This window comes from Trypanosoma brucei, chromosome 6 (assembly GCF_000210295.1).
Source record: "Trypanosoma brucei gambiense DAL972 chromosome 6, complete sequence".
NCBI classification, from domain to species: Eukaryota; Euglenozoa; class Kinetoplastea; order Trypanosomatida; family Trypanosomatidae; genus Trypanosoma; species Trypanosoma brucei.
In genome coordinates this window covers 27962-51705 of record NC_026739.1, presented here as the reverse complement: position 1 = coordinate 51705, position 23744 = coordinate 27962, and the positions used below count along the sequence as shown (strand labels likewise).

Here is a 23744-nt window from a genome sequence, read left to right as displayed (position 1 = left end):
AAGAGATGGAGGAAGGGGGATGAGAGTGTCACTTTGGGTGTTATTTTTTTTTTTTACATGATATTTTCCTCATCTCAGTTGTGTGTGGCCGTCATGGAGGGTGGTACCTTCGGCTCGTCCTTTTTCGTTCCGTATCTCTCTATCTCTCTTTTGACGCAAAGAAAAAGACGAAATGAAATTGGTGTCTGTGAGGGCTTTACACCGCTCATTCAGAACAGGGCGATATTTTTGTTGGGGCGAGTTAAATTAGGTAACTGTTTGTTTGTTTGTTGATACCCGTCACCTGCTGCTTCCGCCGCCACCTTGTTATTGTCATCATGGTTATTTCCTCCTCCTCCTCCCCTCACCCCGTCTCCTTTATTATTACTCGTCAATACACGTGCAGCAAACCAACAGGTAAAACAAGAAGGAAAGGGTAAGACAGATTTGTTCATTGACACGAACTGCTGCATGCAGTTCAGCCGCTCCTAACGTTACCGTGAAGTTTGGTTTCCCAGATTGACCGTTGTTGCCCCTGCGTTCAGCTATATACACCTTTTGTTTCACGCACCAAAATAATTTGTATTTATCTGATACGGCGCCCAAACAGTTGTGAGACAGCAATTAAAGGAAAGAAGGGGGTGGGGGGGGAGCGGCGGCATAGTGGCAGTGAAGGCATGATCAAGCTCGTGTCGGGAGTCGTTAACTCATTCACGCAGTTGGACAATGCACTTTTGGAGGAACTTATGCTTAAACTCACTGAAGACAGAAGTACTCGCGTGGTCGACTGCCTACCTGGAATTCTGAAGGAACTCTCCGATCATGTGCGGGATCCCGTCCAGGAATGCCAAGAGCAACATAAGCAACTGTGTAGCCAACAAGAGTTGCAGCAACAGCAGCAGCAGCGCTTCGAGCGGCGAGAAAACACCCCTCACGCCTCAGAAGTGACTCGGCTGCTGAACCTTGCGATGGATAGCGGTCCCGGTGCTGTGAAATGGACGGCGGTGGAAAGTGAATTGAGCAACTTTCTGCGATCACTCATGGCGGGGCGTCGACAGGTGGGGCTGAAGGAAAGCGCCAGTCAAACTGTGCAAGCCCTGGGGCCATTGCTTAATGTTTTGACTTCAACGGCTGACACTGATGGTAGTGAAGTGGAGAAGGATGCACTGATGCCGCTTAGTTTCTATAGGGGCTTTTACGCCCGTGCCGTGTCGTTACTGTTACATCTTCACCTTTCGGGTTTTGACGGGAGCGACCGAATTGCGTGGTTAAAGCGGTGTGGGTGGAAAGTTGAACTTTATGACATATTGCTTCCCTTTATACAGAAAGAGGTTGAACCACTAGAAAAGGAGTTGGTTTACCACTTTCAAGAAGGAAAGAACACAGCACGGAGGGAGGAGCCACAGCACTTTTTCTTGTTTCTCCAGCAGATCTACACACGCCTGGTTAACGACGCCCGTGCGCACGGGTGGGCCCCCGAAGGGATTGGGGAACAAGATGGCGTCAACACATTAATTGCGCTTGGAAGCGCAGCCCTTGCGGCAACGGCCGTGTCAGTCTTCCGCAGCGCCTATGGATGGCACGAGGAGTCTGGTTACCTTTCGGTGAAGGATTTTACAATTCACGGTGTAAATTGTCTTGTAGACTTTCTAACCAAATCTGGTGGAATTGTACACCTTGGTGCGCAAGCGGGCATTGTAGAGCGGTTGATCTCCCCGGATATTTTTTGCACCTACGCGGACGCCGCACGTTCATTTGTTTGCAAAGCCTTTGCGTCAGGGCATCAGGTGCTGTGGCGACTCGAGTTTCTTACAAACTCACCGACGCTCACGGATCAAACTGCAACGCTAAAGGCAGTTCGGGGGACGTATCATATGCTTCGGTGTCTTGAGGCCATCTTGCGTCGGTTGGCCGTCGTTTTTGCCCTCCTTCCAGCCTGCGTGATTATCACATGGAATTCCGTTGTGGTTCCATCTTTAGTTATGTTCATGCAACACCTCGAAGATGCCAAGGAAGAGGCAGCGTCGCTGTGTGAAACGCGCGCCGAGTTGATTATAACATCATTTCACTTGCTAGATTCGGTACAAGCCGTCTGCTCTGCAGCGGAGGAGTGGCGTGAGCGTTTTTGCGAACACTGTGGGGAGAAAGACGTGTCCACCGCTCAACTCGGGAAAATGACACGCTGGCGTGAAAAACTGAGGCGGGAGGTAACCGAAAGCACATCACAGTTTCTTGCGCATCTCTTTGCTGTAGAAGAGGTGTCGCCACGGGGTCTACATGCGTGGGATGGCATTTTGCAGGGACTTCTGCACGGCCCCTCCACCGGAAGCAACATCGTGCAAGAGGTCATGAGAACTTCGATACCGTGCCTAATACCAAAAGAGAAGCGAAAGCACCTCAAGGAGTATTGTGAGGCCACGGGAGCAAATGCTTTGGCCAATTTGCTGAGTGAAGATGTGCTTTGATGACTCACCGCCACGAACGGTTCCATAACCAAGAGTGGGGGGCGTGTGTACAGTGGATGCATCTGTCGAGTGGTAAACTTCTGCCGTAGAGCCAACAGATGAAAAAGTGAGCTATAAGTGTTCCCAGTGTTGGTAAAGTAGTGAAGCTCGTACTCGTCTTCTGCGTATGGCACTCAGGAAAATCATCTACCGAGCCTGCTCCTGGTTTCCCTTCATCTCACACTGAGCGCGCGATCCACGCTGTCGGTACAGCGGAACAAGCAATGATCCCTTTTCCTTAAACTTTTGCCCCTTGTCGAACTGATAAACTTAAATCTATCAATCCTTTTACATTATCTCTACACACGCACACACACACTCTCTCTCTCTCTCTCCCTCCTCCTCCTCCTCGTGAATTGCTTTGTTTATATCCCACAACGCGTAGCCTTGACGGCGACAACAGCAACTACTACTGTAACTGCGACGGTAGCATGGAACTGAACGAGCTGCAACGCCTTGCAGCGGCATTCGACGAACAAGGGATGCGCTACACATTCACAGCCTCCGAGCACCCGTCCACACCAGGCGTGTACCGTTTCGTTTTCTCCCGCCCAACGAACGCTGCACCGGAATCTGCCGTTTACATTAATGCCGACATCACGCGTGCACCAAATCAAAACGGAAGGGGGGACGCCGACGATGCGGCTACTTACCGCGTAATGATTGAGGGTTTGCGTTGGCCATACTACATCAAGTTGCGAGATGGCATTGTTGACGAGGGCGGGTTCCCGGAAAGTTTACTAGAGAGGGTTGACTTGCAAAAATGTAAAGTAAATGAAAGGTGTCTTTGGACATGAAGCTCCACTGACCTCGCATTGAGCGCTGGGTGCGCTCTGGAACGCATCACCCCTCCTCTCACCACATTCCTCCTTATTAGATACGAACGCAGGTTTTCATGGACGAAACTGAGTATTGGAGGCTATTTACCCGCATGATTCCCCCTATCTTCCTTCACATCCTCTCCCCATTCCCTCTCCACCCAACCCCTCCACTGTTTAATCTGAGCAACCCGGGGGCAAAACAAGTGATTTTCCTTTCTGTTTTTTTCTTTTTAAGGGAGAAAAAAAAAAGTGTATACGACAGCTCCACAGAGGGGCAACGACAACATCGAACTTGCAGACCCGTACAAATCCGGTGACACATGCATCTCATGCGTGCCTGCATCACATTTTATATCGCTTCGACGGCTGTAGTCGCCGTAAACGCCGCCCTCGTTGCTGAAGACGCGCCCGTCCTCTCCAAGGCTTTCGTCGACCGCGTGAACCGCCTCAACCGCGGGATTTGGAAGGCGAAGTACGATGGCGTCATGCAAAACATAACATTGCGCGAGGCGAAGCGGCTCAACGGTGTTATTAAAAAGAATAATAACGCCAGCATCCTTCCGAAGAGGCGATTCACCGAGGAAGAGGCCCGTGCCCCGCTTCCCAGCAGCTTCGATTCCGCTGAAGCTTGGCCCAACTGCCCCACCATCCCACAAATTGCAGATCAGTCCGCCTGTGGCTCCTGCTGGGCAGTCGCTGCGGCCTCAGCCATGTCCGACCGATTTTGTACGATGGGGGGTGTGCAGGACGTCCATATCTCAGCAGGTGACTTGCTTGCGTGCTGCAGTGATTGTGGCGATGGCTGTAATGGTGGCGATCCGGATAGGGCGTGGGCGTACTTTAGCTCAACAGGCCTCGTTTCGGACTACTGCCAACCCTACCCATTTCCCCATTGCTCACACCACAGCAAAAGCAAAAATGGGTACCCTCCCTGTTCTCAGTTCAACTTTGACACGCCCAAGTGCAATTACACGTGCGATGACCCGACAATCCCCGTTGTCAACTACCGTTCCTGGACGAGCTATGCGCTTCAAGGGGAGGATGACTACATGCGTGAGTTGTTCTTCCGCGGTCCATTTGAGGTGGCGTTTGATGTCTACGAAGACTTCATCGCCTACAACAGCGGCGTCTACCACCACGTTTCAGGACAATATCTCGGAGGACATGCGGTGAGGCTCGTTGGGTGGGGCACATCAAACGGAGTGCCGTACTGGAAGATTGCCAACAGCTGGAACACCGAGTGGGGAATGGACGGTTACTTTCTCATCCGCCGCGGAAGTAGCGAATGCGGCATCGAGGATGGCGGTTCTGCTGGCATTCCTCTTGCACCCAACACGGCGTAGGTTGCACATCGTTAAACCTAAGAGTCGTGAACATTTATGCGTGTGTTTTTTTCAATCTAATTTTATCTCAACAGATGCGTTTTAGTTTAACCCCAGGATAGCGATGAAGATGCTAGAGGGGAGAAAGCTTCTTTTTGTACGAAATGCGTATCGCAGCGCCCACGAGTACCCGTAGAACTTTCACTTTCGCTGCAACTTTGCTACTGAATATCTGAAAGTAAAGGAGAGAAATAAACGGCTGTCGGTGCGCGGGATCCCTTTGCCCGCACTGCCGCCATATTCCCCTCTTGTTGTTGTTTTGCTCCCCCTACCGCAGGTTTCCAGTAGGTGCTGCCATTCTCCCCCGCTTTTTTTTTTTAATCTGAAGCCACAAAAGTGTTGCAGCTTCCCTCTTCTAATACGCATCACACCGGCGTGATGCCTCCCTTCCCGATATTGTGGCCGCTCGGGTGGGAGCATTTTATGAATCTGGTGGCCGCTTTCCGGTGAAGAAACTTAACGCAGAGATGTTCCGGGGCACCCGAACGCGGCCAAATACACACAACCACCCCCACAACTGTTGGTGTGGGTTTTCTCCAACAATCAGACCAGGTGCTGCCCGTAGGAGAAGTGGTACTTGCTTTAGTGCTTCTGAGCGATGCACGCCCTCGGGGAAGGGATAAGGATGTTGGGAGCCTCTTTGGATACGCGTATAATTTCACGACGCAAAGATTTGAAAAGAAAACAGAAAAAAACAACAACAAACGAATGGGTCGCTTTTTAGTGCCTCTTACACTTTTAGCATCCCACACGGCAGCTGCGGCGGGGCCCGTCATGGATACCGGCGTTAGCGCATGCTGTACAACGTAAGTTTCCGAGAGGGTTTGGGCATGAACTCGGGCCCGCTATTATGTGGACTGGACTTCTGGGGTTTACAAATACGCACACACACGTGGACGTGGCTAACATGTGGAGGAACCTCTTGATGTGGAAGAAATGGAATAGTGGTCATCCTCCTGCCGAGACGTGGTCACCTCGATTGGGGCAGTGTTTTACAGTGTTTGAGCGACTTGCCGAGTCAGTTGCGCAGTGGATGGATATTTCCCCCTTCTGCGAGACACCGTCCCGCAATACGTTTTGTGGGGCAGCAAGGGTATTGTTCCCTGTTGTCAACCCTCCCCTCGCCCCATTTTCCCGTGCTCACATTGTCCGCTTCCACCGTTCATGATCCTCATGCTTTTTTTTTCCATGATTCCTGAAAGTGCCAGGCGTTTTGACCAGCCTCTTTGCGCACGTGATTTTTATACGCCCTCGCCTGCGCAACCTCCACTATCAAGTATTCAACCATATTCACCTTTGCCCCATGCCCCATGTCGTGTTCAGCTGTATTCGTCACCGGGCGGCGAGGCTTGCGTTCGGAACTTTTCTCCCAGCCGCGGTGGGGGTACCCTGTGCACTCCAGCGCCCCATTCACCCATGAGGCGGCGTTGATCCTTTATAGTAGCTAACCCCAAACAGACGCGTAGGCCTCGGGGGCATACTTTGCCGGTGATATCGCCCAAACAAATCCGCCGTTGAGCTCCATCATCCGGTTGTGTGCCGCGCCTCCTTCAGCATGTTGTTCTCCCTTTTTCACTATTTCAGCACCGACGGCACGATGTTGATCGCTTGACTCCGCACCTTCAACATATTTCCTCTGCACGAGGTGGTGGAGAACAAAGTGGACCCCATCCTGTGGCACACCTACGCTTTCACTGGTCCGAGATAAAATGCTCACATAACGTCTTGTCTTCAGCCCCTCGACGGCGGGGGTGCCGCTCTCGCGTTCAACAGCCTCCAGCCTGGGCTTTGTGGACGCCGCCAAAACCTGCTCCCATCTGTTGTTGACAGGCTGAACGGTGAGGCACAGTAATTCACAAATCTCTGCGCCTTTTGTTCTCTCTTCCAACACGCGGCATATCCGCCAAATTTCGCGTCACCATCCCGTAACAACGAGCGTTCGTTTCACCGCACGCTTCCTCGAATGATCTTTCGTCCGGTTGATGATGCAGCCTGCCACTCCGGAATCGTCCACGAAAAGATAAACTACGGTGCCGCTCCTAGGCGATTCTCATGTCTCTACCTGAAAGGGAGGAAGACGGAAAGCGCGCAAGCTGATTCAGTGCAAATCATTGCTGTGGTTTCCTCGGACGCAAACAAACAAGACACGCTCAAAAAAACACGACTGATATTTGTTTGAAAAGTGGCAAACAAGAGGGCGACGGAATACCGCCCCATGTCAAACGCTATAAGAGGATGCTTTTCAGACATAATAAACCGGCAATATCCTAGAAGTCATCCAATACCTGAATGGCTGAATTCAGTGGAGAGATGGTGCTCCGACACCAAAAATCAAGGTGTACTCCATACTTAAAGCTCCTTGGACATTGGCTCCGGAGTGTACACAAATTTGCCATACGCGGGTGGGTATAAAAGCAAACGCAAAAGACGAATGGAGGAAGGCTCATGCGCCGCAAAGAATAGGGATATTCAATAAGACGGACTGAAAAGTTTCAACAAATGAACTGGTGAGTTTAGGCAGTCAGTCCACTGCAGAAACGATAATCTTCGGCAACATGGAAAAATACAGGATTAAAGGGACATCTGAATATTAGGATGCGGTCATCGTGCAGAACCGGTGCCAATTGAAAAGGTGCTAAATACGCTACTGGAAACAATGAAAGACCGAGTCGCGCGGAGGATGGAATCCCGAGCCGCGTATGGAAGGGTGATTTTCACAGTCAGTAAAAAGAATGAGGTGATTTCTATGCAGCTTATTTTCTTCCACCACGTTGTTTGGAAAGACAGTGCAATAACAGATGAGATTGCAGTGGAAGAAACAACTGCAGAATGACACACCTAATATGTAAAATTGATGTTTTGGTGGGAGACATAAGGCAGAAGCGTAACGAGGGATATGCTGCGCTCGAAGCTGGGATTGGGACAAACACGTGCAGGAGAAACTTTCTCGGTCACATCGAGTCTCTACTAAAGAAGCGATCGCATGCCGGAATAAAAGAAATCTCGCCCTTTAACAATTTCATATTCGCACCCCCGGAACAACTTGGCGAGACCGGTGGAACAGCCTCGCTCCCTGATAAGTGTTTCAGCAAATGTCGATTGTGCAACCGCCAAATTGATGGCGTTGAAAAGGGGAAACAATACGACGAAGCGCTTACCAATGAATTAAGCACTTCGTTGAAAACTCCCAAGGCCAAGGCAGAGAGAGTTCGCGATCCAGTGACATCCCTGAATTGTAACTTTATCGTCCACTGATAAGGATCAACCATGAGTGACATAGTTGAGGGACACGAGTGGGCAGAAGTGGCAGACGCATGGGAAGGCTTTAAAAGATGCTGTGAAATCCCTCGTGTGTGCCACGGATGCTTTCAATGTGTTTTGTGTGAGCGTGGCACTCCCCGGAAATGTGCCAAACTTAAAAAAAAACATATGGACAGACATGAGGGAGGTTCAAACCAGAAGCGATGAACAAAACGAGGCGAAGAAGCCTAGGAATAATCTGGGAGAGTGCAAGGAAATGCTCACAAGGCCCAAAGCACAACCAGTTACAAACTGGTATAAGTGACACATTTGCCTCTATCACTATAGGAAGAAAGATTTGACCCTGCCATTGGGAAGTGGTGGAAAATGCGACACTCCAGCGGGAAGCACTGAATATGGCGATGAAGGGATAAGACTGGGAGAAGGAAATGCACTAAGGTGCGCCTTGCGCACGAATACTGAGTTTCTGAATTACCAGCTAAAACGACGCGTAGAAACCCGCCGTCAAGGGTGCAAGGACAGGGCCACGAGACTGGAAGAAAGCGATGAAAATGGTTTCCGTGGAGAGGGTGGAAAAAAGGAACGCTAAAACGGCGGAGGAGAAAAGAAGAGAGAGTATAATTTGCCCTCGCCTTACCAAGGCATACCCAACGTCGGCCTCGCCAAAGTCTCATACCTCCAAACTTCATCCCTATAATAAAGAAGGGGCCACAACGGCCGAGGGCGCGGGTGAAAGGACCGCGGACGACAAGGATACCAGGGGCGTGGAACGCGAAAATATGGCAAGCAGCAAAGGTAGCGTTTTTCGGTTCCACCACTGCCATGAAACTTGTCGTAAGCATCCGCAACCTCGCCAATACGTTGAGTCCAAACGCCGGGAGGCCATGAAGACATCCTAGAAGCGGGGAAAAAATTATGGGAAGTTCAGTGGAGACGATCAAAGGATGTAAGGGCGTGCAACCGTAGAGGTGTGGAAATTGAGGGGACAGCGGGGGAAAATGTCAGGTCAGAGGAATACGCCGTCGAACACGCTGACATCCAAATGCGGAAGGGATTTTGTGACGACCCATACGGGAGGCAGAGAGAGGATACGGGGACAAATTACTACAAAATAACCATCGAAGCAATGAGAAATACGGTGGGGCTTACCAAAGAGAGCGTGGTCAACCTTCAGGAGCAACATACAGGACGTGCTTGCGTGGTGTGACAAGGCGGTGAAGGAACGTGAAATATATCCCTGACTTCCGACGAAACAAGAGGCAGCGATGGATATCACAAAGTTTCAAATAGGAGACCGAGGAGCATACAATGGCGACATGGCGACACGGCGAAGGTCGACGCGGAAAGCATAGCCGAACATTTGCATGGCAGAAAGGCTTCGTCAGACATAGATGCAGAAAGAAAATGATGCGGCAGAGGTTAAGGACCAAGTAAAACACGACGCAGCATATGGGGGGAAATGTCAAGCAAGATCTGTTGTGTAATTTCTTTTTCAATAAAATTGGAAGTTATGTTGTGTGGACGGTGAGTATGATATGCGAGGAGGGCAGTTGCGGAAAGGCTGAATGAAAATGACTGCTGTTGTGCTCCGTCGGGCAAAGCCGCTGCTGGCTCAGAAGATATAGCAAAAGAATATCGTAAATTCATGAATAGCACATACAACCTCAAAGTATGCGGCAAGAATTCTGACGGCAAAGCCGCCACCAGCACGGTAAAAGACTGCAACCCTCAAAACCATACCACAGTTGTGATATGATTTCCCGCCCAATATGACAGTATACTTTTTGACATGCAGGACCTGAAGAAAAGGGAGATAATAGATGAGTAAAAGACAGTAAATCAAGAAGTTGAAGAAACAAAGGTGATAGTTGCTAGAAACACCTCGCGAAAGCCGGAGAGCCTTCGCGGATTCAGTATGTCTTACTTGATGCAGGGGGCGGTAATCTAACGCACACACGGTAGCACGATCCTGGAATTGTCATCGCCCCAGGAACAACTACGGATGGAGGCACAAAGAGGTGAAACATAACAACGGAAAGCAGGCGGCGTTCAGGGTACTATTTGAAACTCCTCAGACAAGCCAGACTTACGTGGTGCAAAAACAAAAAATAGTGCACAGTCGGGAAGGGAAGTGAAGGGAGGTTTGCAAAAACGGAAGAACAGAATACCGAGAGACGATCAGGCACTTCCTCCAAAAACTCGAGGACACCAAGGATGAGAAGGAATGGGGTTGATGAGCGCAGTGGAACAGAAAAGGAAGGAACCAATACGTGGAACTCGCGCAGTTCTTCATGAATATAGCTTCAAACATTCAGTCCAGAGGGACGGTTAAGCCACAAAACAACGGCCACGTAGACACAGGCGAGAAACAGTAAAACCCAGATGGTGATAAAACGTCTCGTCACCAAGCTACTGAAACAAACCGAAATGTTGTGCCAGCAAAAGAAGCTGATTACTTACCAAGTCCCAGAGCACCTTCGCAGGGTAACGAGAATTTGCCCGTCGATAAATGCGTAAAGTGGGAACAAGCTGCCACGAATCTGCTCAGACTTTCTGTGAGCAAGTAACTGAAGATAAACAGTGAGAGCTGAGTAGGCGCAGACTAAACGCGCAACGAAAATTACAGAATCAAACGAAGGTATAAAAACAAAGTAAAAACAAGTGGTGAAACACAGGGTTGGAGAATGACTGAGAGCTTGGCTCTCCCAACGGAAAAGGCTACAGAATCAAATCCGCCACAGTTCAGGGAATGCAACATCGCAAGCAAATTGAAAGGCGGGATACCTCCACAGAAAAGGGTCAGACACCAGGAAAACAAACCTAGTGAAGGCAGCGGCCTTACAAAGTGAAGCCAGGATAACACATAGGGAGATAAAGAGCCACCATCCGGGGAAACGGCTTCAGCAGATGAACAACTCATCTGAAGTTAACAGTGACCGCATAAATATGCATCCCTCAGCAGCTTAACGGTTCAGCTCTAGAAAATACACAGATTGGGTCACTCCAAAACTTGAAAACTTAACCAACAGCGCCCCAGAGCTCCATCGTCAACGCGTTGCAACTGTGTGCAGTATCCCCTCCGAGGCCGGGATAAGGATCTACTCCAAAGTGGGCTTCTAAATACACAATGACATCAAACATGGAATACGCTGGATTAAAGAGTACTACCACGCCAATGAACACGATAACCCACATCATACAGTAGTGTTTACACGTGTTTTGGGAGCCATAGCCCTACGCCACAGGTTAGTGGGAGATCCGCCGGAGAAAAGTGCACTCGGAAAAGACGCTCTCGACTCCTTCTTTCAGTCAATATATATATATATATATATATATACACACCAGACAGTTATTTTACACTTAAAAACAAAAAAACGCTCCATTAAGAGATAATTCAGCGAATGTTGTGTCCTCCGTGGATGGAAACGAAGGAGCTGCCGTCACGCCTCTATGTTCGGCCGGAACAAGCAGAAGGAGGAGTTCTTCACCCCACTTTTAACCTAAACTCGCTGCGATAGAGATCCGAGAGTCCTTGGAAGGCTGACAGTGCTCGTAGACACATAGAATTTGGCTCGTGGCCCCTTATTTTTCTGCCGCAGCGGAGCGTACTAGATAGGAGCTAAATGATTTGTTAATAGTAGCATACCCATATCCTTGCGCGATGTGAAAATGAAAAAGTAACACAACGTATCGGCACCCTCTCAGAAAATGACCCTGCCGTGGCGATTCCCCGTCAACGTCCCAACAGCCACGCTCAAACACAGTCAAAAGCAACATTTGCAGAAATTTTTGTTACCAAATTTATAATTAATTTGAAAACAACTGCACACAAATACAACATCCCTCCTCCTCCCCTCCACAAAGAAAAAAAAAAGCGACACCACACAAAGCAATTACCAAATTAATCACAAACTAAGATATACAAATAAAAGATGAAAACAATAATATAAGAAAGTCAGTTGTAATATTTATATAGTTGAGCCCATCATTATTTACATCAGTATCATCACCTCCACTGTAACCCTTACCTCGGCTACTCTTCCATAGCTCTGCATCACCACCAAGTTTCACTTCAAGATATATTTCCTCTGCCTCATGTTGGTATTCTTCCAATTCGTGAAGATGACTGTCAGACTCTTTGGCATACTTCGCCATTTCTTGTAGTTGCTCGGTGGCGTTAGTAAGATGGTTGTACCAAGGGATCCCACCATTTTCAAGTGTGTAGTTGTAGCTGACACATGTGAATCCAGCAGTGTGACCTGTGCATGTGCGATTATCGTTATGTTCTGTTTTCACATAACCAAAAATACCCCTGACTTGATATTCATGCTGTTCCAAATTCAACAAACGCATCAAACTGAGCCAATGCACTCTTCAAGGTTTTAACATTCGATGCAACATTTTTGTACACACAAGCTTTACTAATCACATCCCATGCCTCAGTATAGTTGTATTTTACTTTTCTAGGGTCGCAAGTATTATAGTTGCTTGGGCAATATAATCAGCCATCATAGTCCAACTACCATTTTTAGGTCTCCTTATTTCATCCTTACAAGGACAGTTAAAACCATTATATATATTGTTATCATCGCTATCGGGAACATCTAATTGATATCTATGATTACTTGGCTTTTCGAACTTCTTAATTAAATCAACAGCCTCTCCCACACATAGGCAGAAAAAGTCGTTAATTAGCGTCTTTCCAACCAGTTTGTCTCCAAAAGAACCGCAGCTCGTGTCTGCATTGTAGACACTATTGAACAGCAGTGATTTGTTTCCTCTCATGGCTTCCTCCAGAGTTTTATTTTCATTTCTCGCCACATCCACAGCGTCGCCATACACAGCTCTCAACATATTTTCCTCAGCAGAACGACTTGCATTTAGCGATCTTGTCCTATTTACTTCTATTTCTTCCTTCAGCTTTTTCGCCTTCTCAAGAAGTATCTTTATCTCCTGATATGCCGTCGTTCTTTTACCCAACTTACTTGAACCTTTATCACCACCCACAGCCTCAGTTTCACTGACCATTTCCTCCAACTTCTTCAGAATCTCAGCTTCCTTCTCACGATTCTTAAAGGAAGACTTCGGTGTCTCCGCTTGTGTGATTCTGTAAATCTTGCAAAGTGCCTCGAATTCACCAATGCTGTGGTGGTTGTTGAGCTCACTAACGAGTTTTGTAAACACACTCCGGTTTCTAGATATTATGCTCCAATTGTGTCTCGACAAATCGCTCTGAGAAGAATCAGATAAAACAGCCACAAACAACCCAATGATAAACACTAATTCGTGCATCATTGTGATTTTGTTTCTGCATTCATCAGTAAAAAAGGGAGAAGCAGAAACTTATCATTACAGCTACTCTTACACCTTGGCTGATTTACATTAAACAAACACGTCCGCCAGCATACCAACTTCGAAAAGAAACATACCTTACACAAATCTAAAGGCCAAGCCATATATGACGTAATGAAGGGAAAATACACGGAAACTAGAATTTATTTTCCGACTCATCCAAGCAAGCACATACACGTTTTCGGCTCTTCCACCCTCCATATAAAACCAAATGTACGAGTCGCAATTTTTTTGGAAGTGCACTGAGTTACCAACTTTAAACCGCCCCGCAAAATAGTAAAAGCAACCAAAGCGATTGGGGAAATATCCACCGCCGTACCGACACACACTTTTGTAACTATTATTCATGATGGAACGAACGGGGCAAAGATCATCGGGCAGGACAATACCAAAAGCCCTTCTTCCGGGACAAAAAGCTGTCCGAAATGGAAAGGAAGACAAATGTCTCCACAAGAAATACCAAACGGAACCACCTTTGGCTGCCGAAGCAAGCGCCTTCATATGACTGTGCCCGATTCCCAAGGGCGGCAAGAGAAACACTCCAACACTGAAATATGGGAAAAGAATAAACCAAAAAGTCAGCAGAAGAGTTGCAGCCTGCTTAGTGGAAGCCTCGGTATGAGAATCACGCCGCACGAAAGGAGAAGAGGAGCATTTGCCCTCTAACTCCGAAGACTTCCGGAACATCAAACACTGCTCTGACACGCGTCCCGCATGGCACTTTCACTGCAATACCGCCCCGAAGAATATGGGAGAGAAAACACTGCGAGAACATATGACGACCGACGAGCCGGTGAATGCTCCAGAAGTATTTCAAAAAATCTCACACTCTCCATTGATTGTCCCAGAGTATTTCACAAAGTGGACCAAAACAGAGGGCAGTGCAGTAAATACGTAAAGTTCATGGAAACAACGCGCTTACCCTCTCCACAGCCTCTCCTCCCCAACAGATAAAGTGGCAGCAGCTCACTCAACTGAATCGCTCCCCTGACGAGAACAGTTAAATAAAGGCAAGTCAAAAGGCAAAACACCGCTCAGGCCTCAATTTTGAACAGTTACGGTGAACTCCCTCAAGGTGCTTTAAAGTTTCCCCGACATATTAACAAACATGATGATGCACCACCGTAGGCGAGGAAGGAATCATCACCAGGAATGTGCTTCCTTCAACCGCTGCTTCCCATGTTGCAACTCCACGGTGTCAAACGGAAGCTGCGATGGCGGAAATATCGAGGGACAAATCGCTTGAGTCAACAAAAGTCCATTTGTCTCCCATTTCTAGCCTGAGGTTTTAGAAGGAACTATTTTCCCAGTACGAAAAAAGGACAAGGCAAAAAGTTTGGAAAAAAAAAGTTCAGTCACAAATGGAAGAGGTTGCTGTCAACCATTGCAGGAACGAGACATAGGAGAAGACCGCAAATGCAGTGGATGAATTTTTGACAAAACCATATGAACGGTAAGATAAAAGAAGCCGTTTGAAAAGAGCCAAGGAACACATTGACAGGCACACGCAGAAGTCTACAGGGCTGCGTGCTACCGCCGACGGTTCCAAGACATAAAACAAAAAATAGAACTCAAAAAAATGGGTTGAAAAAAATATTATGCGTGTCAGTGTCCTGTCACAAAGGAACGCCATGAAGCGAGCGCATCGCGCCAAAGGAAGGGTTAAATAAACAATTGGGATCACCCTTGTTAAAAAGTTTTGACCCTCCAGAGAATTTTCTCTTTACATGAGCTTAGAATGCGGCAACGAGACCAACGGCCGCGATTGCAAACGGAAGTGCAACAGACTTCAGCGTTGCAGCACCAGGTTCAGGTTCTGGTTCAGGTTCAGGTTCGGGTTCGGGTTCCGGTTCAGGTTCTGGCTTTGGCTCGGGTTCAGGTTCGGGTTCGGGTTCAGGTTCAGGTTCAGGTTCGGGTTCGGGTTCGGGTTCGGGTTCAGGGTCAGTGCCATTGGTATCGTCGTCGCTGACCTTGGTTCCCTTCCCGCCTTTGCCTTTGCCTCCCTTAGTAAGACCCTTGTCTTCTGGTCCTTCAGCGGCTGCGGCAAATCCCACGCCAGCGAAGAGGTTCGCGCTGAACAGAAGAATAGCGAGCAGATAAAGGGAACGAGGTGCCATTGTGAATTTTACTTTTTGGTGTAATTGAAGTCTTCAAGTTGAAAAAAATGGGGAAATGGTATATATGAATGCGCACATCAACTGGGATAACCAGCGTTGCATTGCCCTCTCATCTCTGAGGTGCCTTTCATCCCTAAGGGACAATTAACCGAAACTCGGATATATAAATCACTCTCCCGACAAGAATAGCTCAAGAGGGGGAGAGGCAATAGAAAAGGCACAGCACTCAGCCCTTAACTGCCTGTAGTAACCGCTGCGAGCTTCCTTCCATATTCATACAAAGTCTTCAAAAGCACACACCCGTCAACCTCCAACATCGTTTCTCCAGCAGAAACGCAGCAGTGGGGGGCCCATCTGAAGCAAGGAAACACTGCACATAAAACCACCAATGAAATAAAGCAACATGCAGACCCCTTCGCCCAAGTTGGCCGGTCTAACACTTGTTTCCCATTTCTGGCCTGAAGGTTTAGAAGGAACTATTATTCGAACCCAAAAGAAGAGAAGGCAAAAAATTTAATGAAATAGCTCATCCAACAAATTAAAAGGCAGAGCGCCAAATTCACACGCAGCACGCACAATAACACAAGGCACCAATAATAATTTTAAGATCCAAATTCAAAGGAATGAAAAAAAATAGAAGTGAAACGCTTAAAATTATGGAATACGCAACCGAAACATCACAGAAATCTACAGGGCTGTGGGTCTCAGAAGACGATTAAAACGGATAAAATAAAGGATAGAACTAAAAAAATATAACGAAAAGAATATTAAATGAATATCCGCAGCTTTTGACAGGGAATAATACGAAATAAACACGATGCACCAGATGGAGAATATATAAACGAAAGCCACCTTTTCAAAGGGGTTTCGTTCCTCCGAGGCGCTTCACACGCTTGCATCCGCTTAGAATGCGGCAACGAGAGCAGCAGCCGCGACTGCAAACGGAAGTGCAACAGATTTCAGCGTTGCAGCACCAGGTTCAGGTTCAGGTTCAGTTTCCTCTGGTCCCGTCTCTTCCGGCCCCGTCTCTTCCGGCCCCGTCTCTTCTGGTCCGGTTTCTTCTGGTCCGGTCTCTTCTGGTCCGGTTTCTTCCGGCTCCTCAGGGCCGTCCTCCCTCTCCTTTCCTTTGCCTCCCTTCACGATAACGTTGCTAGCCGACTCATCAGCGGCTGCGGCAAATCCCACGCCAGCGAAGAGGTTCGCGCTGAACAGAAGAATAGCGAGCAGATAAAGGGAACGAGGTGCCATTGTGAATTTTACTTTTTGGTGTAATTGAAGTCTTCAAGTTGAAAAAAATGGGGAAAAGGAAAAAAAACTCGAAGGCGCGTGCAGCGATCACGAGAACATGTTAAACTCAGTACTCACCTAATAACCCCTATTTTCAATGCACGCCCACCCAGAGACACGGAATAGCATAAAACAACCCCATCACTGCCACAAAATGGACATTTTGCACAAAATGCACTATTGACTAGTATTCGACTATACTAATAAGAGATACCTATCAGACACGATATACTGTGAAAAGGACATTAAGCTCACTATGCATCTGAAAACGCTTTCACCTCACAACCTACTGGCACACACCTTCCCACCTAACCCCAATGACAACAAAGGCTGACTGCACCTCACATCTGAGGAAGAGGTCCAGGGGAGCGGTGCCTGTTCGCGGTGCGGAATTGTTGTTTCCCCCTCTCCCTCATCCGCCCCCTCGGTTCCGTGGGCCCTGACTCCCGAAGAGTTTTTGAGAATTGATAATAGAGAAGGGGTCCGCTCACCATACTCGGAACAATACACTTGTCAGAAGTTTGGAAATCCAGTTTGGGGGCACTGAAAAGCACTTTGTGGTGAATCAGCGGCATTTAGGCCGGCAGCGGTATGTTTTGCTACGAAACACCGGGCATCGAAGAAGTCTGAAAACCAGCAGTCGGGGGCATGCAGGACAAACACCGCACTCAAATGTTGCACTCCCAACTCGTACACCCGCCACTTCACTATATAGATGTTACAGTCGTGCTTTTAAAGCCCCAACCGCGCGGCCCTTCCTACGGAACACACCCCCAGTGCACCAATGTTTCAAAAATGGAACCCATGCAAGTGGGGAGCATGCCCACACGAATGGATACGAGAATATCCACCCATTATGCTGCTGTCTCAGCTCCTACCAGGCTGACGAAACCACCATGGGTTACGCGGCAAGTCAATGCAAGAAATTTCGCGCAAAAAAGTTGGGCCGCATTCCCTCGCACCCGCTAAAATCTTAACCCGAGCCAGCACATTCCAGGAGAGGAAAGCACAACACCATCGAAGGCACCGCACTAAATGCCACCAAACCCAATGCTTTGTTTCGTAGCGAACGAAGGAATTCATCGACCTCAGCATCACCGAGTTGGGCACAGGGAGGATCCGGGGGCCCTATAAAATGTCCTTCAGCGCAGACCAGAACCATCGCATTGGTTCGAGACTCACACTCACAGTTCCCGAGTTTAGACCCCCTTGGAAGCGCTAGCTTGTGGCACGTTATGTATCCCACACTTTGCGGCACACCAAGAGAGTATTCAAACTACAGCACCATATTTGAAGGAGTGACAATCCATCGATAGGAGTATAACAAACAACTGGAAGATGGTTAACAAATGGCATAGTGAACAAAAGGGAAATAACAGCTTTGACATAACAACCATTTTAAAACCGTGCGAGTGCGCAACGCTCCCCACACACGAACACCCGCTACAATCTCCCAGTTACCGATCTAATACCTACTAAAAGCAAGGGGTTCTTGATGGAAAAGACGGGGAAATGGGGAAACCAGCGTTCGGGCTCTCCCCTTTTCGGTGGAGACCGTGGAGCTAACCAGCACGGTAAAAGACTGCAACCCTCAAGGACACCTCTCTTGAGGACACGGCAACCCTTCGCCTCTCACGGAAAACAGGAATGAAGATATGCTTAACTGCGCAACTGAGGCATGCAAATGCAGCGGGTGCAGTAGGAAACAAGGCATGGAGACGACGCTAATCTGCTCAAAGGGGAACATTGTTCACACAACTATGCTGTGGAGGAACGGCAACTTCTGTGGGTTGGCGATCCAGCAACCAACACGGCGGACACAAACCCTTTTCGCGAAAGAACTGACCAACGGGGAGGATGGTGCCGTTTAAGAACCCGGAGGTCTCACCCTTGAAAAGCGGACCACAAACACAACATCACCGCAGGAGTAAGTCAAAGAATACAAAATTCCTCCTTTCCCATCAGAAGCAGAGCCATTTTTTTCCCGCCAAGCAGGGGATTCTCACTTGAAAGAAAGCTGCGACTTCACCACGCCAGTAACCCGCTGGACGTGATGGACGCCAGTGCGATGTCACGCCCCCAGCCAAACCCTGTTGGGCGGCCCTGTCGCCAAAGCAAGGCCTTTAACGCCACTCCAACGGACCCCAACAGGAAATAAACAAAAAAAGAAGACAACGTGTTGCTTGTAAAAGCAATCCCGCTGTCACAATAACCGAGCGTCGACAACATTGATTTTAAAGTAGACCGAGGAGAAGTGAGGTTTTCTGCTGTAATCAGCGTGCGGGAAAGCTTTTTCTCGCCCTTGCGCGGTGAACCTTCGCTCGTCTTGTCCACCGGTCCGCTACTGCAAACATCAACTTAAGACACCGTACAATACTCTGATAATGCGAATGATTTCCACCGCAGGAACGTTAGTAAAGAAAAACTGAAAGGGCGGCTGTAAACCCTCACAAGGACCTCCGCCCGCTCTCCATCAAGGCAGCAGAGCCACCCGCCGCATTTGGGATGATTACATATAATATAAACTGAATTTATTATTCATTTATTTTTCGCGGGAGGTGTGTTTAACCCGGGAAACAAAGGTGTAAGCGGTACTGATGAAGGCACTTCCACAAGCCGCCCTAAAAAACTGATTGAGGTAAACGGCATAATTCCTTTGCGTACGGCGGGAGCGAGCAAGAAAGCGGCGGACCCTAAATTGGATTCATCCATAGAGAGGGGAAAGGAGGAAAAGGAAGGAAAGGAGAAAGCTCAATTCCTCGCAGCGGGCACTCGCACACACTAGAAAAGGCACATATAGCAAAAAAAAAAGTTTTCCCACTCCCTTTCTCTTTATTCTTCCTTTTTTTTTTTTTGAAAACGAACAAAGGCATACCACTGAAGAGAAAAAGTTGCTCAATGGCTTGACATGATTAATTTCCTGGTCATGAAATGAAGTTGGGAGGACTTACTATTCAAGCACATATTTTTGTGGCTTGTAGTTCACGGTACATGATACGGTGAGGCGCATTGTTCCCTCACCGAAAACCGCATGTCGGCATCGGAAATGCATCCATGCCACTAATGGGGGGGGGGGAAGCCTCCATTACGTTTACACACACAAACAGACACAAACACATCCCACATTTTTTTCCTTCAAAGTTTTCGTTTAACCAGCTTCTCGCCAACGTATCGTACAAGACAAGAAAGCTCAAGGGGAATAATTCAGTCAATACAACAAAATCAAAAAGACATACAACAACAACAAAAAAAAAAAGAAAGATCTTAAGTATATTTACCAGCGAACTACGTAAGCCCACATCCAAAAATTAAAAAGATCTTCGTTGGCATCATCCCCACACCACTTCACGCTCTTTCTCACACTTGGCAGTCTGACGCTGCAGTTCGTCTTCAGCCTCGCCTCCACACGCGAGAGGAAAGAAGAAAAAACAACAAAACGACCACTTAATGTTACGAGGAGAGAAGGAAATGCAATTTAGGAGCAACTCCCGCGCAGTCTTTGGAAGAAACGGTGTCTTTTCTACACCACCACCTGGAGAATACCGACACGGACAAGAGAAAGCAGAGCAAAAGAAGCGCTGGCATAACTGCGGAAACCACTAACCACGTCAACGGGCCTTGGTGCCCCAACCCCATGACGTTTTTTCATCACATGGGGACCGTTACTTTCGTTTCCACAACAAGACCCCTCCTCGCTGCTTCCATTTTCCACCTTTGTTTCCTCCTCATCGACCTGTTGTTGCTCGTCGTTCTTATCTTCACGATCTCCATTACCTTGTGATTCCGCATTCCCCCCTGAATTAGTCTCTGATTCATTTTCGATCGGGTTCCCATTGCGCTTCATCTCTTCCTGTACTTTTGTTTCATGTGCATTTTTAACCTCCTCAATTTCGGCTGCTGCAGCTGCAAGAGAAACCTCTGCATCCTTAAGAAGTTTTGCCACATTATTGACCTTTTCCATATGCTTACCGCCCCGGCCGGATGTGTCTCTCACTGCTCCCACTGAAGCATTAGACAATTTAAACTTGTTCAGCACATCGCCATATTTCGACTTGTGTGCCGACAAACCCCCCACGTTAGCGGCGGCGTCAATAGCTTTCTGCGACTCAGTTTCTGAAGTACTGCTTGAGGAATATCTCGAGCATTTCTCTGCAGCTGCCTTGACGTCTGCACTGCCATTACCTTTTTTTGCGGCATTAAGCAGAACCCAAACATCCTCTGCGGCGGCATCGCCTTTTTCTTTTGCATCAGACCACCCCTGCAATGCCGCGGCCCTATGCTTATGCACATGATCCCTCGCCGTCAGTACGGCCTGCGTTTCGTTATTGAAGAGAGCGAGATTTTCTCTGGCGGAGGTAATGTTCTCGATAATTTTCACCGCCTTCGTGTCATTGGCCTTCCCGAGTTCTTTCAATCGCTGAAGTGCCACATCCACCCTCGTGAGCGCCTCCACAGCTCGCGACACCGCATCCGCATGTTTGTCAATGGCTGTTTTATGCGCTTCAACTTGCACGGAGTGTCGTTCAGTGGTCCGGTAAATAACTCCCAAAGTAATTGAAACTTCTTTGAGTTGTTGTGCAAGATGGCACGCCTTCTCAACTTCGTCTTTGGTTTTTAAACCCTCAGCAGCTTGACTGGCTTCAACTATCAGGCGGAGGAGTAGAGCGCAACAGGTGCCGTAACACCACAAAAGCTGCGCCCAACCGGCACCCCTGCAAGACGGTTTCTCCATCAAAGCTGCGACTGCACCCCAGCCTTGCGTACAACTTTCCCGCTCCACAAAAAAAAAAAAAAACAGACAAAAAAATTTTTTAAAAAAATATTAAATAGACAACAGAAATATTTTGGTAGCACTTATCCAAACAATAATACGAGCACACATACACACACACACATACGGTTGAGGTTAGGTGCCTTTCAGGCAGTCTTTCATGCAGAGCCACGCTCATTTTTCAAATAGCCATTCAGTATTTATTAGTGTGGATGCCTCGCTTAACAGAAGATCCAAGTGGGCAGTGAGCAAACAAAAAACATCAAAAGCAGAGCGCTGCATAGCCGGTGACACAACCAAACAGCCACGCCCCAGTGCACATCCAAGTTGTTACCGAGGACGCAACGCACCTGCCACTTTGTGTCGCTTAGTGCACCTTAAGGAAATGGGAAATAAGGGGGAAAACCACTTAAAGCCAAATGACAGTGAGAATCAGCGGACGCACTCGCACCATGTAACCACCGGCGCGCCCCTTATGACACCGCTGATGTCATTACACACGCCTTATACCACAAATGGAAATGCACCGGCAGCACACTTCCGCATAGCACACAAGATGTCGTCACCAGAACATGTTCATGGCAAAAGCATGCGGGTAAAGGTAGACGCATAAGCACTCAGCACCATTCAAGAACTTGGAAAGCCCCGTCACCTTAACTAAGCACCTTGTTTTAAGCCCCCTACGACCCTTAACAGCACATAAGCGGTGTCGCCCCTCCAAATTAGCGCAGCAACTTTCCCAATGTGATCATCTATAGTCGCCACAACACGCTCTTCCCACATCCCCAATGGTAACACGTGTGAAAGTGCACCACCACGCAAAGACATTCTTAACCACATCCTTGTTATCACCAACACGTAAACAAACAAAGTTGGACACACAACAGCCCCAAGCTGAAGCCGCTGTTGGCACGAACCCCCCCCCCATTACTCAACAGAGTTTTAGCAGCAGCAGAAGCAATACATAGAGATATAGCAACCAAATCGCTCATTTGCAGTTTCTCAACGCATTCTAAGTCCATTGCAATATTTTAAAAAAAACAGCTAATGAGACCAGCGGCCCTACTTTGCTGCTTTCAATCCAATAGAGAGGCAAGACGCGGACAAAAAAAGGCAAACGCACAACTAGGCATACCGTAGCAGCAACATTCAGACAACAGCACACGAACTGTACAAGATAGAACAACGGCAAAAGTTGCACAAACATCTCGTTCCCGCATACGCCACTTCTCCAACAATATGGAAACGTGTTACAAAACTCCCTCACAATACAATAATTAGTATAAGCTGCAATAACCGTGATGGTGAAGGAACTTTGTTATACTGCGAGGCAACGCGGGTTTCAGCACATAACTAAGCCCATGCATCGACATCACACTCTGGAGGGAATGGAGGCAATCACATACCTTAAATCCTTACGGCAACACAAATGAGTGAAGGGAAAGAAAGCATGCAACTGGTGAAACAACATGTAACATCAGCAATGCAGAGGGTGATAAGGGTTGTATATCCGAAGAGAGAGATACAACAGCCCACATAACACCCAACACACACAAACACACATGCAACATAACACTCATTATGAAAAAATATTTAAAGACACCGCTAGCATTAAGTGGATTCAAAAAGAAAAACGTGACACAGACACACACGGAAACACAGTTTTGTACCCAAAAGGTTGCGGGATTGGGCATCAAAAACAAAGCGATTCGATGGTGAAAATCCCGTAAGCACTAAACACAAAAAAAAACAAAAGAAAAAATAGTTGTCGATCAACCAAGAACAAATAAAAACAAAATTATTTCATGATAATAAATAAAGCACTAGCAGCTATCACATCCACAGGCTTGTGCATATACACATTTCTACGGAGGTAAAAGAGGGAAATGAAATCAACGACAAATGCTAAACCGCAATCGTTACATATGTTATTTCTTGCCACACTGATGCAACCCTATATCCACATGTAAATAATCAACATTGCAGATGCGCTCACATCACAGTCGGGCATACGCAATAAAAAGAAACATAGAACATCGAAGCTGAATTACATAGTGTTACGAAACGAGAGAGCAACGAAAGACGGGAACACAAGAAAAAATAATAACATGTTAGGACACATTGGAAAAAGAAAATAATCGTAAACAGAGTCAAAAAACTATGTTTATTTATGACACATATTCTACATTATGCCAATAGAGTGCTCAGTGCAGTTACCAAACCATCGATATCCGCAGCACTCAGGACATGTCACTGCTATGAAACTGAAG

General features: G+C 47.6%; 13 protein-coding genes across 13 annotated transcripts; 6 read left to right on the top strand and 7 right to left on the bottom strand.

Moving 5' to 3' along the window:
* Window positions 1–656: 656 nt before the first annotated feature.
* TbgDal_VI240 (hypothetical protein, conserved) lies at window positions 657–2444 on the top strand (the record flags this gene model as incomplete). The annotated part of the gene is made up of 1 exon (XM_011775527.1): window positions 657–2444. One exon carries the CDS (start codon window positions 657–659, stop codon window positions 2442–2444), a length of 1788 nt encoding a protein of 595 aa, XP_011773829.1.
* Window positions 2445–2914: 470 nt separating this feature from the next.
* TbgDal_VI230 (hypothetical protein, conserved) lies at window positions 2915–3280 on the top strand (the record flags this gene model as incomplete). The annotated part of the gene is made up of 1 exon (XM_011775526.1): window positions 2915–3280. One exon carries the CDS (start codon window positions 2915–2917, stop codon window positions 3278–3280), a length of 366 nt encoding a protein of 121 aa, XP_011773828.1.
* A 344-nt stretch (window positions 3281–3624) lies between these two features.
* TbgDal_VI220 (CPC cysteine peptidase, Clan CA, family C1,Cathepsin B-like, putative) lies at window positions 3625–4647 on the top strand (the record flags this gene model as incomplete). The annotated part of the gene is made up of 1 exon (XM_011775525.1): window positions 3625–4647. The coding sequence occupies one exon, from the start codon at window positions 3625–3627 to the stop codon at window positions 4645–4647; it is 1023 nt and encodes a 340-aa protein (XP_011773827.1).
* Window positions 4648–5051: 404 nt separating this feature from the next.
* Window positions 5052–5462, bottom strand: TbgDal_VI210 (hypothetical protein, unlikely; the record flags this gene model as incomplete). Its single annotated transcript, XM_011775524.1, has 1 exon — window positions 5052–5462. One exon carries the CDS (start codon window positions 5460–5462, stop codon window positions 5052–5054), a length of 411 nt encoding a protein of 136 aa, XP_011773826.1.
* A 74-nt stretch (window positions 5463–5536) lies between these two features.
* On the top strand, window positions 5537–5854 carry TbgDal_VI200 (hypothetical protein, unlikely; the record flags this gene model as incomplete). The annotated part of the gene is made up of 1 exon (XM_011775523.1): window positions 5537–5854. The coding sequence occupies one exon, from the start codon at window positions 5537–5539 to the stop codon at window positions 5852–5854; it is 318 nt and encodes a 105-aa protein (XP_011773825.1).
* A 1661-nt stretch (window positions 5855–7515) lies between these two features.
* On the top strand, window positions 7516–7941 carry TbgDal_VI190 (hypothetical protein, unlikely; the record flags this gene model as incomplete). The annotated part of the gene is made up of 1 exon (XM_011775522.1): window positions 7516–7941. One exon carries the CDS (start codon window positions 7516–7518, stop codon window positions 7939–7941), a length of 426 nt encoding a protein of 141 aa, XP_011773824.1.
* A 290-nt stretch (window positions 7942–8231) lies between these two features.
* TbgDal_VI180 (T. brucei spp.-specific protein) lies at window positions 8232–8789 on the bottom strand (the record flags this gene model as incomplete). Its single annotated transcript, XM_011775521.1, has 1 exon — window positions 8232–8789. One exon carries the CDS (start codon window positions 8787–8789, stop codon window positions 8232–8234), a length of 558 nt encoding a protein of 185 aa, XP_011773823.1.
* A 3070-nt stretch (window positions 8790–11859) lies between these two features.
* TbgDal_VI170 lies at window positions 11860–13242 on the bottom strand (the record flags this gene model as incomplete). Its single annotated transcript, XM_011775520.1, is given in 3 exon segments — window positions 11860–12282; window positions 12284–12442; window positions 12445–13242. Coding segments are annotated over 3 exon segments (1380 nt in total).
* Window positions 13243–13377: 135 nt separating this feature from the next.
* Window positions 13378–13986, bottom strand: TbgDal_VI160 (procyclic acidic repetitive protein A, putative; the record flags this gene model as incomplete). Its single annotated transcript, XM_011775519.1, has 1 exon — window positions 13378–13986. One exon carries the CDS (start codon window positions 13984–13986, stop codon window positions 13378–13380), a length of 609 nt encoding a protein of 202 aa, XP_011773821.1.
* A 1046-nt stretch (window positions 13987–15032) lies between these two features.
* Window positions 15033–15416, bottom strand: TbgDal_VI150 (EP3-2 procyclin, putative; the record flags this gene model as incomplete). Its single annotated transcript, XM_011775518.1, has 1 exon — window positions 15033–15416. The coding sequence occupies one exon, from the start codon at window positions 15414–15416 to the stop codon at window positions 15033–15035; it is 384 nt and encodes a 127-aa protein (XP_011773820.1).
* A 903-nt stretch (window positions 15417–16319) lies between these two features.
* Window positions 16320–16664, bottom strand: TbgDal_VI140 (GPEET2 procyclin precursor; the record flags this gene model as incomplete). Its single annotated transcript, XM_011775517.1, has 1 exon — window positions 16320–16664. The coding sequence occupies one exon, from the start codon at window positions 16662–16664 to the stop codon at window positions 16320–16322; it is 345 nt and encodes a 114-aa protein (XP_011773819.1).
* A 687-nt stretch (window positions 16665–17351) lies between these two features.
* TbgDal_VI130 (hypothetical protein, unlikely) lies at window positions 17352–17672 on the top strand (the record flags this gene model as incomplete). Its single annotated transcript, XM_011775516.1, has 1 exon — window positions 17352–17672. The coding sequence occupies one exon, from the start codon at window positions 17352–17354 to the stop codon at window positions 17670–17672; it is 321 nt and encodes a 106-aa protein (XP_011773818.1).
* Window positions 17673–20223: 2551 nt separating this feature from the next.
* On the bottom strand, window positions 20224–21435 carry TbgDal_VI120 (T. brucei spp.-specific protein; the record flags this gene model as incomplete). The annotated part of the gene is made up of 1 exon (XM_011775515.1): window positions 20224–21435. The coding sequence occupies one exon, from the start codon at window positions 21433–21435 to the stop codon at window positions 20224–20226; it is 1212 nt and encodes a 403-aa protein (XP_011773817.1).
* Between the last annotated feature and the right edge of the window lie 2309 nt (window positions 21436–23744).